The following is a 17,134-nucleotide window of genomic DNA, read 5'->3' as shown; positions in this document are numbered from 1 at the left end:
CATCTGCCAGAAAGGGAAGCTGACTATACACCAAAGACAGAAAGCTGGAAGAACAGCAGCATACAAAAAGCTTATCTGTCTCAAATCTATTTATTTAAATGTATGTATCTTCCTGTACACCTGTGCATTTGTATGCTGTTCTGCCTGCATGCTTATCTATCTAAATAGCATTTCAATTTCTGGGGAACAGCACACTTCATTAGGTTAGCTAAAGTTCTCTCAGCTTTTCAATTATCTGCACCTCTTTTCTCTAGGATGAAACTTATTGTACAATGTCTCAGTCTGAGAACTAATAGATATACATATACCCTTTAATTTATTCCGCTCCTGTTCATAAAATGGGTGCCTACTGAGGCAATATAAAGCAAATATACTGCACACAGCATTTCATGAGATTAGGTGGAGAGGAAAAAATCTGAAAGGAAACTTTCCAACGCAGACAAAGGTGAATTGGGTTCTCAGCTCCTATGCAAAGTTCACCTGTGACCAAAATCTTTCCTGAAATCTAAGTACATGCTTGTACACATAGTGCACTTGTTAGATCCAAAGAACCTCCACAGGAAAAGACAATTAAAACAGTTACACCTTGGTTGAAGAATTTAGCTATAAATGGTTAATACATGCCTCAGAACTCTTTCAAAGAGTGGCTCACGTTTCGCTCTTCCAGAGCTCAACTTGCCACAGCCTGATGTACCTACTGCTGGTGACTTCTACCCTTGGCTAATACATAACACTCTCCTGCCTTGGCTTCTACTTGACTTGGTTTAAAGGCTTGGACCTGGTCTTCATGATGTCCTCTTTCCTGAAGGAACTTCAAGTATGGCCATGATTACCAAATTACCTAGCACAGGCAAATGTTCCTAGTCACACAAAACCACACACTAACCACAGACAGAAAGATCTTGAGCAGAAAATAGCTTTAGTCTGCTGAGAGCATCATTAGAGGTCTACCCTGTTACTATTCTCCTGTATATGTCCCAGTTATGGAGATGATTGGCAAGGGGATGGTGGCCTAGACTGACTAGCTTAGTGGTCCTGACTCAGAATCGTTATTCATACATTATGACTGCTACAAGTTTGCTTATGGTAAAACAAATGTGAAATCCTTTAAGAATCAGTAACGTTCAGCAACATATCTTCACCATCCTTAATTTGGAAAGGGCATTTGAATACTAACTTTTGCAAACAGAAGACAGAAGTGATGGAGACATCCTCTGAAATATTTGGAGAACAAAGCCTGGCTTCTTATTACATAAGTATCCATTAGCATAAATAAGCCCCATCTGAACCATTGTAGAATGTTTTAGTGCTAAGAGTAATTAATATACATAATTATGTATATAGCCATTATATTTATATATGCATGATAATCATAGTATTAATCAATAAAAACAAAGTAACATTAAAACATTTATAAGAATAATCTTATTTGCTCATTTTGTAGGCACCAGAAGACACTGACCAAGAGGTAATAGCACCACTGTCTCACACCCATCAGGAAAACTTGTCAAAGTAACGAGTTTCCTTACCACAAGTGTCTGATGGGCATTGATGTGTGTTTCAGAGCCACTAGAGCCCCTCCCCAGTCCAGAAACCACACATTATACTCCTCCTCGAAGATCTGCAAACAAAGCAAATACTGCATGAGTGTTCCGCTCCACCAGAAAAGGAAGACTAAGAATAGCAAAAGGCTCTATTCTTTCCCTCTCTCTGCAAATCATACCTGCCTCCAGGAATTCCCACCATCAGAAGAGATGAACATGCCAACATCAGTGTAGGAAAGCTCAGAGCCAATATTGCCTGCAAAACAGACGAGTGTCAGAAATTCTTGTATGGATGAACACAAAACTGCAAATGAAATCACACACCCATTTGGCGCACATAAATCAGAGTAGCAGTCGAATAGTGGCTAAGGACCCTGGCCACCAGATATTCCACTGCACACACATTTTTCTCTGAACTTTTAATCTCTGCACTCTGGCTAGCAAGTTGGATCTCTGTAATCCACCAATCTTCATCATGCGTAATGTAATGTCTGTCTCTCTCCTCTTCTTGTGTAAAGGACAGCATCCAAAGGCAAGTTACTTACACAACTGAGTTCAAAAGTGAAAATTAGGCCCCTGCTGAAGTTCATGATTACGGGCTGTGGAAGCCCATTTGCGATTCTGTTAAAATACTTAATGAATCTCAGAATCTGCAGTTCAACAAACAAAGCTTCTTCCTGGGTCTGCTGATGGCTTGCGATTAATGAGGACTGGGGCATAATGAAATGTCAGTTCTCTTTAAAGGAAATCTTGATTGTTTAGGTCTGAAACTCAGCCAAGGACAGAAGCAGTGCAGAAAACTAAACTGGGTAAAAAAAAATAAATTAGCAGAGGTAGAGACCAGCCTAAGCACCATTCTGTGAGAATGCTGATCATTCTCATTGACCTAAAAAATTGTAGGTTTCTTAATTTTAATCTTGTAATTTCCATTATGATGGTGTGTTCTACAGACAGTTTTACAGAGTGAAATACCCAGCCTTCACCAGGTGTTAGGAAATGGATATGCCACATATCAAAACAATGCAAAGCTCAAACATCAGCCTGAACCGTCTATACAGACAGCCCTGCAAAACATCCTTTGGAGATGCCACCTCAGAGTTTGAAACAGATTCTTTCAAAGGTACTTCATCTGAGAGGCAGACAGAACCTCATCTCTCACAGCGATACATCTTAATGCAGAGTACATAATGAATTTGTACTAAATCCTCAGTCCTCTAGAATTTTGAGCGTCCTCTGAAAATTCCACAAGTGATGTGGTAAGTATCACAAGTGATAGCTGAAAAACTTGCAAATGGTCTGAACAAACCTCATTTGCTTATCCCCACATTACCCTGAGGTCAGCCTCTTGGTTCTGTTTCCAGAATTAAAGTGTCTACAAGCACTAGGATTCACCAAATAATGAATTTAGGCCTGTTCTAAGTTAGTTCACTTAGACCTCCCAGCTTCCCAAAGCAGCCAGTGGTTAACAGAAAAGCTACCACAGTCACCCTGTTTTTCCTGATAGCCTGTCAACAACATCTTCCGTCAGTGCTAGGTGGGATTCTGATTATATGAAAATCTGTCCCACAGGAAGCAGGCAGATGTAGCACTGACATACTCTACCAGAAAGTCTCCCAGTCATAATGGCCAACAGCCATCGCATTGTGGTCAAATCCATAATTCTTTCAAACACTGAGCCACTCGTATACCTTCCAAGAAAGATTGGTTTTAAAACAATTGTGATTTCAATGAAAAGAAGGAAAAACTAATATTTTTTCTTCAAAAATAGCAAAGGGAAGGATAGCACTGCAGCATCACATCTGTAGCATCAACAAGAGCATAATAAAAACACCCTAATGAAAATGTTAATTGAATTTCTGACATTTAATGCTGGAAAATGAGAAATTAAAACCCATCTGTGGGTTGACACATTCCCAAAAGCATCATGGAATCCAGCTAGCTCTATTGTTGTGACAACAATATTTCCAAAAATGAAACTTCTAGCTCTGGGAGGAAAAGGGTAATTCAAGAATGACTTTTCTATTAGTGCTCACATATAGAAAATGATACTTTGCCTATTTACCTAATCTTCCTTCCTGACACCAGCAAAAATGACAAACTATTGTAGATGAAGGTACAAGAAAACTCTACCATGATAAATCATATGAAAGGTCAGTCTTTAGGGACATCAAGGTTCACAGGAACAAATTTACAGTGGTTCAAATGTCTCTTTAGCCCAGTGTGTTATCATGAGTGGAAGTGATCAAGAATTATCTGCCAGCTTAAATACAGAAGTGAAAATATTGTACAGTGATCTTTTAAATATCAAAACTGGAAGATGAACATTCCAAACACGAATTTCCAAATTGTGGCAGGAAAAGAGTAACATGGTGAGGCTCTGTTGATGTCACTTCTTCCTTTCTTCTTCTGTGTTAAGCTTTTCCATAATTTTCTTCATTCTTTCCATCTAGCTTCATTCAGTTATATGGATTCAAACCCTACAAAACATAACTAATTCCCAGACAAGTGAAGGAGATTTGACAGCTGTAGAATTAGATATTAAAACATAAGTCTTCCTTCTGCAAGAATCTGAACTCTATTAAGAGTTTCCAGTCATTGCAGGAAATGCACCACTGTAAATCATATAGTAAGACATTGCTTGACAGAGAGTTTGAGCAGTGCTTATTCTCGAACATATTTGCTACCATGTTGAAATACTCCTGTTACTGTGAAACTAGTTTGTGGAAACAGATGTGTATATTCCCAAGAGGTTAAAGTTCCTTATTGTACAAAACAATAAGGCAGAAATTATATTCTGCCTCTTAAAGGTTAATTGTTAGACTGGGAAAGCATTCATCCCATCCACTATCAGCTTGAAAAGAACCACATTTACTAACAGTGTTGATCAATGCCTAGAATCAAACTGTTCAACTTCCTCTATTTGTTTCCTAAAAGGATAAAGAAAAATAAGTCTGTAATCACAGCATCCTGAGTAGGCTTGCTCCTACACATCCATCTAGCAAGTGTGGCCTGCCAGGAGTGATGACTCCACTTGGCTAAGCATAAGAAGATCTGGAGGTTTAAACCAAATTATCTCGCCCTGTTTAGCCTGGATCGGTGAACTGGAAATCACACAGTATTTCCCTTGTGGAGCTATAAATGCCATGAAGGGAACCTGTCTTTTAGGTTTTGGCTTAGTCCAGCAGACACATGGAAATACAGAAGAACAGGCAAAGGGAAATGGCTGTAAGAAACAGCGTAAATTCATATAGGCAGTATGCTAAAATGACAGAATTGCAAGCCAGTAATGAGCTGAATAAAGGAGATACAGTGACAAAGAGATCAAGTTAAAATGAGCGTTGGAAAGAACAGTTAAGTTACTTAAATATATTTGAATTTACATAGGAACATCCCTGAGAAAAGACAGGACAGCCTACTTGCTTCAGAAGCCAGTTTTCAATAGCAACAGCCACTTAGCGAGCACTTTGTTACCCTAGCAGCTTCCACTGAGCTGTGGGAGCTCTGAGCACGGTTGAGATCTCGACCTATCCTGACTAGGCTGCACACTGTATTTAGGCAATAGAGGACAAAAGCACCCATGATGGTTGTCAGATTAATTAGAGTGGGTCAGCCATTATCACTGTGCAAGTATTGTAGCAGATTGTCATTAAAACACTGAAACCTGCTAAAGCACCATTTTGCAAAATGATGCACAGCAACAATGACCCATAAAGTCCTGATGAAATGCTGCCAATCTTGGAGCAACACCGCATAGAAAGTAGGTGCCACACACAAGACAGGCATTCATGAAGTCCAGGCTTCATCCAGCAGGCTTTGGAGACAGCTCTCTGCTTGTTACTCAATAGGTAGAACTTGTTGATACTGCCTGGGACCATAGCCCTCAGTTCTCATTCATATTTAACTTCAGCCCTACTCTCATTCATTGTTAACTTCAGTAAATGGGTTATACATACAATAGTGATTGTAAGTTGTCAAGCAAGAGGAGTTAATAATGAGAATTGGTAATGATCCCACAGAGATTTGGGCTTAGACCTGCTCATGGGTTATTGCTCAGCAACAAGTACCTGCCAGACATTACATTTGTTGAAGTAAGGGGCCACTTGTTCTCTCCTAGTCCACAGCAGGTAGGAGTTAATTTGAACTAGCTTAGCACTACCTGAAACAAAGCTAAAAAGTTTTACATCAACACCAAAACTCTCAAAACACACTCAGACTCCAAAGGAAACATGGGTGAGCACTGAGAAGCACATAAGTTCTTACCTGCTGCCACCATCAGCCCAGGGGCTGTTTCCTTACTGGAAATGCTTCCTGAAGTATATGGATTCTCTGAGAGTTGCAGATGCAAGTGCAGTGAGCAAAAGGGCTGTTGACAGGAAACAAACAAAAGACACAAGTTTCAACATTCAATAAGTCACATAAAAGAGAAACCCTTGTTGACTGAAGACAGATGCTCCAGCCCTCCTGAAAATGACCCCTCTACTCTTAGCACTGTTACAAGTATATGTTCATTTTTTTGAATAAGCACCATAGAAGTAGCTGAGAGCATGAAAAAGAAATGAGCATACCTGCATTTGTTTTTACCATCAATCCGATCTAGAGCACTTTCTACTAAAAACTTTTATATTCTAATTTAAGTTTCATTTAAAAAAATTGAAGCAAGATGGTGAAAATTTTCTATTTGTATAGCTTCACAGAATTTAAGGGCAACATACTTAAGGGAACTCTCTTAACACCTAGCAAATCAGGAGGAAAACACACAGAGGAAGTCACCAGTAAAACACCACTCCTATGAAATGCAGGGTCTACAGTCTTCAGTAACGTAACTGTTCACTGAATGATGTTGAACTCTGTTGTGAATCCCACCTAAAGCTCTCATCTGTAAACTGTGCCCCACTGCAGAGCACCTGACTCTGCAGTTCTCTGAGGCAAGAATCCCTGCTATTCAGCTTCATTTGAAGCTTTTTTAACCCAGTGACTTATGTAAAAGCCTCAAAAGGAGTCAGCTTTTTGAGACCTTTGAAAAGGTCTGCCACTCACCAGCTGGCAAACTACAGGATCGCCTCTCAGATTGGTGTCTGGTGCCTTCAGCAAACGCCAATCTCTGCCCTTGTTGTACGTAATGAATGTCTTGACTTGGTCATCTATCTTTTTGTTAGCCAGGAATATGCCTTTGATCCCTGCTACCTAGGAAAAATGGAGAGAGATGAAAAAAATACATCGGAAGAACAGCCCAATGGAAAGGCCCATCTGAGCACTCTCAGAAGCAAAAACTCTCTGCAAAAGCAATAAAGCTATCTCAGTCCAACCTTAGAAGGTTGTGAATGACATTACAAGTACATCTTGATTCTCCCTACACAGCTGAAAGGGCCTTGTGCCATTCCTTTCTCTTTAAAAAAAAGACAAGTGTACTCATAGAGCAAATCCCTATCAAACAATCCACTTACGGATTTCCCTAAATGGCTGCAGACAGGTAAGTGGTGGGCTTGAAAGGACAGCATTAACCACCTCTCACATTAGGTCTGTAATCCTGAAGATGTGGTCCACTTCACTCCCTCATCAGATTTCCGTAACATGAAAGGCAGCAGGTCACACCAGAAGCAGATGGGATCTGTTTCTTTCAGGCTTTTTCTTTTTTTTTTTTTCATTTTTTCTTTCTTCAGAATTCAGGAAAACCTGAATATATCTAAACACTGATGTTTTGCAAACTTGATGTTCCTCCATTCCCAAATTCTGTCAAAATCAACCCAGTTGTTCCAAATGTTTTGATTTTTGTCAGCAGAATCAATTCCAACAGAAAGCAGTCCTGCCAAAATGTTCCTAAGCAGATTTCATGTTGTTTGGTCTCTATTGCACAGCTCTGAAAGTGAGACAGGAAGGAGGATCTTACTGCAAATCTGGAACTTCCTGGCAAGAGCCAGGATGCAAATCCTTCCAGCTCTAAAGGCCCTTGAGTGACACTACCCTTGGAAAGACCCCATGAAAATCTCCATTGGCATTTATCAATAAAAACTAGTACACAAGTGGAGAGTACTGACTTTGCCCAGAAATAGGAGATAATGCATGTTTACTTCAGCTGGCTCATTACAGTATAGAAGTACATATTTTTTCAAAGGCAGGAAAATATATTTAAGTAAGCAAGAATAACATTTAAAGCCTGTCTTTTGTAATGATCCATGCATTACTTGTGAGTTTTTCCTCACTGCCTTAAACCAATTGGATTTTTATAAACAAATTCATGATGTTGTTTAACCTTGGCATTATTCTGGCTGAAATAAATTTTTATATAATCCTGACTTATATGTGAAACTGGAAACACATTTCTCAGTGTTATAGCAAAACTTTCTCAAGTTACTTTGCAACCACTATTAGTATTACCAGTAAATTAATATTGCTGTTTCTTGCTGGCAGAGCACTGAGCTCTGAACCTCAACAGATCTTTCAGCCAGTAAGATCAATCCACCAAAGCCAAGATACTTTGACTAAACCAGTAACTGGAGCAATTACTTTGAATGGACTATTCTTGGCCACAGCTGAAAGGCCTAGCAATAGAATGAGAACAGAAGATCACTAAGGGTAAACGTTATTTGTTATCTCTAAACAAATGATACCCATAAGCTTTTGTTTACAATTCACGAACTGATTACTGCTTACAAAGGTGGAATTTATATTCCCTGCCTGTGACCAGATGTCTCTAGCTATCCAAGGAGAACACCTGTATTTCTAGACCTTTTCTAGACATCTAGATTAGAATGAAAGGGACAACAGTCTTCCCTTTTGGAAATGTTACACAGCATAACTAGACATTCACTTGAAAAAAAAAAAAACCCACAACAATTATCATCTGCATAGCAGAATACTTTGCATCTATCCCCACATGAGTAAGCTTAGCATCAAATTCAGTAAGTGCCTCTGGGCTGATTCCAAAACAAATGAAGATGTTGGGAGGATGGTAAGTGATTTACACTTGTCTGAACAGTTGTAGTTCTTGTAGGATGACCTTTACTACATACCTCATAAAGGTCAATCATGACATTCCCCTCCAGTCCTCTACTGCTTTTCACATTTTCCAAAGCCAGAGTGAAGTAAACCCCTCGGGTGTCCGAAACATACAGGTTGTATGTATCATTCTGGTTCCACTCTTGAACAGCTGCAAATACCTGATTCTCAGCTGTGCTTATAATATGCATGTCCTGTTCAAAGAAGAAAAAAGACCTATTACTAGGACCTCTATATTTCTTTGCCCTTTGAGACATATAATAATTACCATGACTTATGGAAGAATGGAGATGGAGTGTGAATTATAGGTATGTTAAACAATTTTCTGTTAGAGGAAGCCAATAAATTATCACCATTGTGACTTTTCTGCATTTTTTTTTTTAATGACCACCAGGTGGGCAAAGGGTTTTTGCTTTCTTCATTTTTGGTAGCTTCAAGGAATTTCATCTAGCTTCATTTTTTATTTATAAATTTGAAAGTGAGTTTTATCATTCACGGAAGATTCAGTCTTGGAGCCAGGAGTTCTTCCACAGTCAGTAGATTCACTGTAGCTAAAAAAGAGACAATTTTCATCCACGTGCTTACCTAACAGACTTTGTTTCCAACAGGAAAAGAATTAGTTTAAAAAAAACAACAACAAAGTGAGTTTACATATTCTTGAAGTTAAGGCATAAGGAGTTTAAGATCGTGTTGGTAGTGATTTTTAATAACATAATTATCTATGGAATGTTTGTCCAATAGTGACTACCAAACCACCAGACCACCCATCAACCTTTGCTGGATTCCTTCCAATGATCAGGGCATGGTCCAACAACATTTTAGAATCACAGAATTGTTTGAGTTGAAAGGAACCATTAGAGGCCATCTGGTCCAACCCCCCTGCAATGAACAGGGACACCTACAGACTGATCAAGTGCTCAGAGCCTGATCCAGCCTGACCTTGATGTCTCCAGGGACAGGACATCTATCACCTCTCTGGGCAGTCTGTTCAAGTGCTCCACTGGAAGCTTTCTCCATTTAGTTTTAATATCAAAGATTTGACAGTGCATTTCCTCAGTATTTCCTTAAAGCAAGTTCACAACCTGGAAATGATTTTCAGTGTAGTGATAATGGAATGAGATTCAACAAGACCAAATGCCGGGTCCTGCACTTTGGCCACAATAACCCCAGGCAACGCTACAGGCTTGGGGCAGAGTGGCTGGAAGACTGTGTAGAGGAAATGGACCTGAGGGTGTTGATTGATGCTAGACTGAACATGAGCCAGCAGTGTGCTGAGGTGGCAAGAAGGCCAATGGCATCCTGGCTTGTATCAGAAATAGTGTGACCAGCAGGAACAGGGAAGTAATTGTCCCCCTGTACTCAGCACTGGTGAGGCTGCACCTTGAGTACTGTGTCCAGTTTTGGGCCCCTCGCTGTAAGAAAGACATCAAGGCCCTGGAGTGTGTTCAGAGAAGGGCAACAAAGCTGGTGAGGGGTCTGGAGCACAGGTCTTACGAGGAGCGACTGAGGGAGCTGGGATTGTTCAGTCTGGAGAAGAGGAGGCTCAGGGGAGACCTTACTGGTCCAGGTTCAGGCTGGACGTTAGGAAATACTACTTCTCTGAAAGAGTGGTCAGGCACTGGAATGGGCTGCCCAGAGAGGTGGTGGAGTCATCAACCCTGGAGGTGTTCAAGGAACATTTGGATGTTGTGTTAAGGGACATGGTTTAGCAAGAACCATTGGTGATGGATGAATGGTTGGACTGGATGATCCTGTGGGTCTTATCCAACCTTAGTGATTCTATGATAAGAACTTCATCCTTGCCATCCTTGCTGAATGAACTAACACTGGATCCACTAGAATCAGATGCACAACGGCTATGTGGGACTTCACTTGTCTATAAATTCATCCCAGGATGCCAAGGAATCCTGATCAATGTTTGGATCTTGCACAACAGTTCTAATTCCTTGTAGACTAAACACATATGCAGTCTAGTCTAGCAGCATGAAAATAAAGCAAATCTCTCAGTGACTTCAATCTGTTTTGATCAGTTGCAGCGGAATTACTGCATTACCCCATTACCAACCTCACAAATGCATAACTCAGGCAGAACTCACTAATGTACAACTAATAGGAGAGTTTTTACAGTGCAGCAAAAGTTTTCTGATGACTAAGGGAAACATAAATGACTTCCTTTACATGGCTAAATGACTTTGCCATGAAATCTTACTTAAAAATAGTTTTGATTTTTAAATAATAAAAACAATACAGATTTTTTTACTACGCATCTGTTATAAAACCAAGGCCACCAAAAAACCCATTTCATAGCAGGCCAGCAACCTATGACAGTGTCAGTCAGGACAGTCACAGGGCACTCATTCTCTCCATTCACTTGTCTTTTTATTAATGGGCAACTTTCAATACTCAGTAAGTTGAAAGCATAAGTACCACTTTTCTCATGAAAAAGGCAGCGGTGTTTCCAAAACTGGTCAGATATTTGACAATAGCAGAGAAGGACAAAGAAAATAAACTATATTTGTGCTATACAAGTATTAGTACACTGTGAACTATCCTCAACCCAAATGTGAAGAAGTCAAGGTACAGTACCAGGAGTTCAATATACAAATTTCTTACAGCTAGTAAAAGTTCACAGCTACTAGCTGAAGCAAGAATCCAGTATATGCTAGACTGTAGATACATGATTGGCAATATCCACAGCACCATTCAACTCTGTGCAACAATTACAGAGTTACCACACAAAAATTTTCACTTACGGAATAAAGGGGATGGTCATTACTGCTGTATCAGTCCTATACAACAGTAGTCCCAATAGCCATTCTGTAGTTACAAAGTGCAGGAATGGTCTGAGCTACCTAGAAACTTGTATCAGTCAAAGCAGCATTAAGGTTGGTCCCTTCTGGTCTGCACAATCCTAAGCAAGGACTGCACTAGGGAATTTGAGTATCATTTCAGGGATGTATTCTTGCTGAGGTTTGACACATTCCATCTGGTAGATAGCTAAACCCTAAGTGAGGAAAGCCAGCACAGTTGTATGAGAAATACTAGCTTCCCTCCTTCCCAGCTTTGCCAGTAATTGCTCATCTTTGGCACTGCCGTCTGACTCATCTCATAAGCAACATCATACAGTGCTTTTATGCATCCAAAGTATCACTAAGACACAACTTCTAAGGCAGTCAATTTTTTTTCCATGATTTATTGACAATTTCCAAACATGGGATGTGGACAGTGGATCTGCTGTGTCTTTTACTCTATGGAACACATTAAGGAGACTGCAGTAGTACTCATCATTCTAAGCATTTTCCAGTACCCCCAGTGCTATGGAAAGGCTTACCAGAGAAATCTTTAGTAGAAAGTAAGACAAGACTGGAGAAAACAGTTCATAGCAGATCTGTCCAGGAGGAGCTGGTTCCGCCTGTCTATTTTCTGAGGTACTTTTCATTCCCATTTGCTCTTTACAGTGGAAAAAGGAATCTGCTTTTTCTGAAATACTCACAGATCAAAGGCAGATAAAGATCCTAACTTCATATTTAAGAAAGATCATTCAGGAAGCACAACAGATGTAGTTCCCCAGAGAAGAACTCCGCTGAGATGCTTTACCACTGGGCAGGCTATGCTATTAAAGGTATTATTTGTTTGTGTTCATAAATGGTGCACTCACCTTAGGAAGAGAGTATTTGGGCAATTTAATCTGTGCAAAAGGCTCCCGTCTGTATGACACATAGTAATTTGCTCTTCCACCAGCTGTCACCTGTGGAAACATCAAAGAAAGTGAGTGATGGCCCTTGTGAGACACCCTGTGCTGACACCTCTAAGAGGGTTTAACAACTATTTTTTTTTTTCAGATATCTTTTCTATGACCTGCACAGCTGTCCCTGAAAGCCTCTGTATAACTCCATCAAAGAAATCCCAGACTTGTGAGGGTTGGACAATTATTACTTAAAATGGAAAGTACAATGGCACAGCTTATCTCTTATGCTTCAATTCCAGCATGACTTTAATATTAGATATCTCACAAAAAAAAGTGAAAATTGTGAAGTTTAAGGTCTTGTGTGGAAGAAAGAAAATGACCTGGTTTTCATCACATGGTTCCAACTCAACTACCTTGGCCAAGTAACTTAAAGTCTCTCCAGTTGTCTTCTAACAATCATTTGCAGTGACTACATGAGAGCTGCACACAAGCATTATTTAATACAAACAGTAAATGCAGAGTGTTCTCGTAAAAAGCTAAGCACTTAGATGATCTCTGTCCCTATAAAGCTAGCTTCTCTGAAATCATATCATCCCTAAATGAGAATGTGAGGGAAACTGATAGATGTCCAAGTCTGTGATATTATGGAATGGATGAGGTGTAAAGGCTGCATACAGATGCCATACATCGATACATTGATGAAATTTAGCTCTGATAATGTGCAACATATGGGATTTTAAACTTGTCACTAGTCCTTTACTCTTGTCATGGGTGTTCTTTGGCACCATTTCAGATCTCGCTACAACCAGGCTTACATTGGTGAGTTTTCTATATCCTGCTGTTCTGGCACGCTTGCAGTTTTTGAGATAGAACAATACACAAAGCATTTATTATATGCATTTGTTGGCTTCTGAGGTTTCCAGTAAAGCTAACAAAGGTCCAAGATTCTTTTCTAGATGTACTCCTTTTTATCTGATAGTGATATTTCAGAATGAGCTTACATGGAATATTTCTATAGCATCAGTTATATTCTCAGTAACGATATCACCTCTAGATAGTAGCATTCTTCCCTAGAGAAGTTGTCATTTGAAGGACACTATATCACTGGTCATGAAATTTGGTACCTAATCAAGTTAAGATAAGGTTTTTCTATTAACAGCTTGAAGAACTGGAAAGAAAATAAGGTTTTGTAATAGGACAGGCTGCACATAGAGAGATTTCTCCTTCTGCCTGTTTACCATTCTTACCTGTAATGTTATTACAATCACATTTATTGCTCCCAAAGTAAAAAATAAAACATAAAAATCAATCAATATGCCATATACCACATACGAAGCCAGGAAAAAAAGCTCATATAGTGAACTGAAACTACAGACAACATATAGCTAAAGCCAAGGTGAGACAGAAGTGAATATGGAAAGCAATTTGCCTATAGACTCAAAACAAGCCAGGAGGAGAGAGAGAACAAGAGTCACTTGACTCTCACTGCGGGTTGAGCGCATTGCGGACTGGCACAGCAGCATCTATGGGTTCTGCCCTCCAGGTGTGAAGATAGTGAAAGGGCTGTAGTGTAATTTTGAAAGGATATCTTTCCCATCTAGTATTACCTTATCAAAATCAAGTTTTTATAGCAAAGAACAAACTACGCTGTCCCAGTCAATACAACTTAAAGGACAAAATTAGTATCTGCAGTAATGGTATCTCCCTATCAACTGTGAATACACTGCACAAAGTATCATCACTTCTAGGTGATTTTACCTAAACAAAACGGAATATTTCAGTATCCCCTATTCTCTTGGTAGTATTTCTGACCTGCAGAGGAAGACCCACATTCTCAGCTGAGATAAGTGTGCAACATCAACTCATTTTACACCAATCGTGATTTCAATGCTGGCTCAGTGTAAGTAACAGAGTTAAGACTGGAATTTATATGTCAGCGACTACTTGGCTAGGTCCCTGTGCTCAATACCTTCCTCTTCTAATGGACTGTAACATAGGCATTGATTCTGGTTTAAGATACAGATAAGAATGTTTACATACTTCACAAGAATGGTATAATGATTAATTAACATAGGAAATAGCCCATAATCCAAGATGAAGGGGTGATCAAATTCCCCAGCTCAGTGCCAAAAACAGGTTCTATTCCAAATCTGCCACACCCATTACAAGTTAAAAAGTTTCATACTGCTGCAAATGTATGCTTTTTGATTCTCTTTAAGGCAGAAATTTTAGGATTCAAACACCATTCAAATTTACTGTACATTAGATACACTCTCTTTCAGCACTCTATCTAGCAATGTCACCTTGACAAAGGTTTAGAAATAAAAATCTTTGTGGTCTGTAATCTTTCTGAGCCAGTTAATAGGAAGCCACCCACAAATTCCGTTGGCAGGAGTAACGTGAAGATTATCTCAGCCAAAACTTCATCTTTGCATGATTTACATCCAAGGTTATAACTGTTCCAAAAAAAATGATCAAGCCTTCAATAAAATTTTGGCAAGCATTGTGGTAGAGAATGAATTTTGGAAGGACCAACTTAATTTATTTTGATGAACTTTCCTGATGAGCAAAATCTCAGGCATTGTAAATCCTAGAGATTATGATAGTGTTATCCCCTCTAATGCCTCCTCTTAGTTTACATTTGATGAATGTCACACAATTATTTGCTGTGAGCTCATCTGTCATGCTCAGTACAGAACTAGCTGGGTTTGTCATTTTTCCTTCTCCTTTGCTAATGACTGGCTGGTTTATCTGTTTTTCTGGATTTCTATTTTATGTGTTTAATTGGCTTCTGGTCAGTGGAAATGATTCCTTTGGACAAACGTGTTTGCCGTTAAACACATTTATCTTTCCTAACCTGTGTTCTTCCCTCCTCCTTCCCTTTTTCATAATCTACTAATTCTTCTTTAATACTTCCATGTTCTGTTACAAGATGAAAGGCTGGTCTCACATTAGTTTACACTTAAGAGAAACATGAGAAATTTCTCTTTAAAAAACATAAGAGTTCTGATATACTAGATCATCTTCCATCCCAATCTGTAAAAAGACAGCACATTAAACACAGAAGAAAACAGATGTATGTTCACAAGCCTCCAGAATACTAGAAAATCTGTCACAGATTCCATGCATCTCTACAATTTCTAATTCATGCCTAGAAATATTGGTATGGCTCTTAAAAAGCAGATTTGGCTTTTACCTAAAACAAAAACAAAACCTAAAACAAAAAACAAAAATCCAAATTTATCATTTAGAAGAGTTAGGAAGGCAAGTGGAATGAGTTACAAGGAGGTCCAAGAACATAAAGACACCCAAAATGATGCCAGGAAAATGAATGCAGCATAGCAAGCTTCATTCTTATCTTCCTGCCTTGCTGATGCTGGCACCCATAACTTCCAGTAGAAGACAAGTATTGCTGTAACCAGCTTGGAATGACTAAATCTCCAAAATGACTCTGAGCTCAGCAAGATCACATTTGCTTCCTGCTGCTCAAAAACTTACAGAAAGGATAAATGTATGTGCACTGATGTACTCACACTACATGTCAGAGGCACAGTCTTGTTGTGAAACATTTACAGTGTACAGCTAGCACAGTAGAAGACAACAGAAACCTCTTTTCTATATACTTTATATGCTTGGGTAGTTTACAGGGAAAACAATCACTTGCCCTGCACAGTTATTGTAACAGGACATCTATTTTATTTTTTTGCATTGTTGATAATGTTCATATGAAAAGAGAATTGGTAATAGCACAGCTCAACCTACAATCATTAAACATGTTTAGACATTCGTAATTCCTGTAATTTACCTCCCACATCAAGTATAGTAAATGGCAACTCAGTCGATTACAGAACCAAATTTTAAACTTCCTTGTTGACAGTATGTCTTTGGATGTTATTTCCAATAAATTTCTCACTTCCTGATGAAACATCTACCTCAGCTTATAGAGCTCTCTCCTTCCCAGTAACATAAAATAAGTTGGTAGAAATTAAAATATGATGTGTTAAACAGTAATGGAACCCTTGATCTGTGCTTTCCATCTCCACAGCCTGCCCTGGCATCTCTTCTCACTGTTTTAACACTAGTTACCCTTTCTCCTTCTTGCAGACATAAAATCTCCTGAGTCAATTTGAGGATTAAAGTATGGAAGAGTTATGACAAGTAGATTTGTTCCTTAGCAAAGAACTTTGGGTTGTTTCAGATCCAGAGCCAGTCACAAGAGATTCAGGAGTTAGAGAGATCAAACCTGAATGAGCCCCAAGTAACACTCTTCTTTCTTGACTACTCATCATGGCCAGGATTAATCATCTTCTAGATGTTTCTGTGTGCTGAGCTTCCCCGCTGCCATGCATAAACCACATTGTGGTAGGTACAATCTAGCCTGAATTATCATCTCCCTGGTTTTCATTAGTGTCATACCTTTTGTGCAGTCATCAAGGCAACATATAATGACCTGAGTGTGAGGAAATATAACTCCATGCTGTAGAAAGGCTTCTGTAGTAATGTAGTGGGCTAAGCACACTCAAGCTGCCTGGAAATTTTGGCAGGCTTGTAACACATACCACACATTAGAGTGTCAGACTTATCAGCAAATTTTTGTTAAGGCAAAGCAGCATTAATTATATCGGCCCCATACCCATTCATTCATGCCCTTCTCCCCTCAGTACTGTGATGGCACACAACAGGATGAAACAGCCTTACGTGAAAATACTGGAATAATTTTAAAAGCAACTCCTTCAGAAAACATGCACAGTTGTACCAAATATTAGCCATGTTAGAGCTGCAAACATACACTACCCACGCAGAAACCAACTTAAGAGAGGTGAATAATTGTACGTATTCAATCTCCATAGGGATTTCAGAGGAAACATATGAGTCTGCCATGGCAATTCTTTACATCTCCAGCTGC

The 17,134-nt window shown here is 39.3% G+C and overlaps 1 protein-coding gene across 2 annotated transcripts in view; it reads right to left on the bottom strand.

Annotated features, from left to right (window-relative positions):
* The window catches only part of SORCS3 (sortilin related VPS10 domain containing receptor 3), a 266,625-nt gene that overhangs the window by 51,255 nt on the left and 198,236 nt on the right, over window positions 1-17,134 (bottom strand). For both annotated transcript variants that reach the window (XM_090145482.1, XM_090145483.1), the window contains exons 8-13: window positions 12,199-12,288; window positions 8,555-8,734; window positions 6,582-6,728; window positions 5,805-5,907; window positions 1,724-1,800; window positions 1,530-1,621 (exon numbers count right to left, since the gene is read on the bottom strand). In XM_090145482.1, coding sequence (XP_090001608.1) covers window positions 1,530-1,621; window positions 1,724-1,800; window positions 5,805-5,907; window positions 6,582-6,728; window positions 8,555-8,734; window positions 12,199-12,288 — 689 coding nt within the window. The remainder of the gene's footprint in view (window positions 1-1,529; window positions 1,622-1,723; window positions 1,801-5,804; window positions 5,908-6,581; window positions 6,729-8,554; window positions 8,735-12,198; window positions 12,289-17,134) is intronic.

The sequence above is a fragment of the Phasianus colchicus genome, chromosome 8, assembly GCF_987193195.1.
Source record: "Phasianus colchicus chromosome 8, bPhaCol1.hap1.1, whole genome shotgun sequence".
NCBI lineage: Eukaryota > Metazoa > Chordata > Aves > Galliformes > Phasianidae > Phasianus > Phasianus colchicus.
This window is presented reverse-complemented; position numbering and strand designations above follow the sequence as displayed.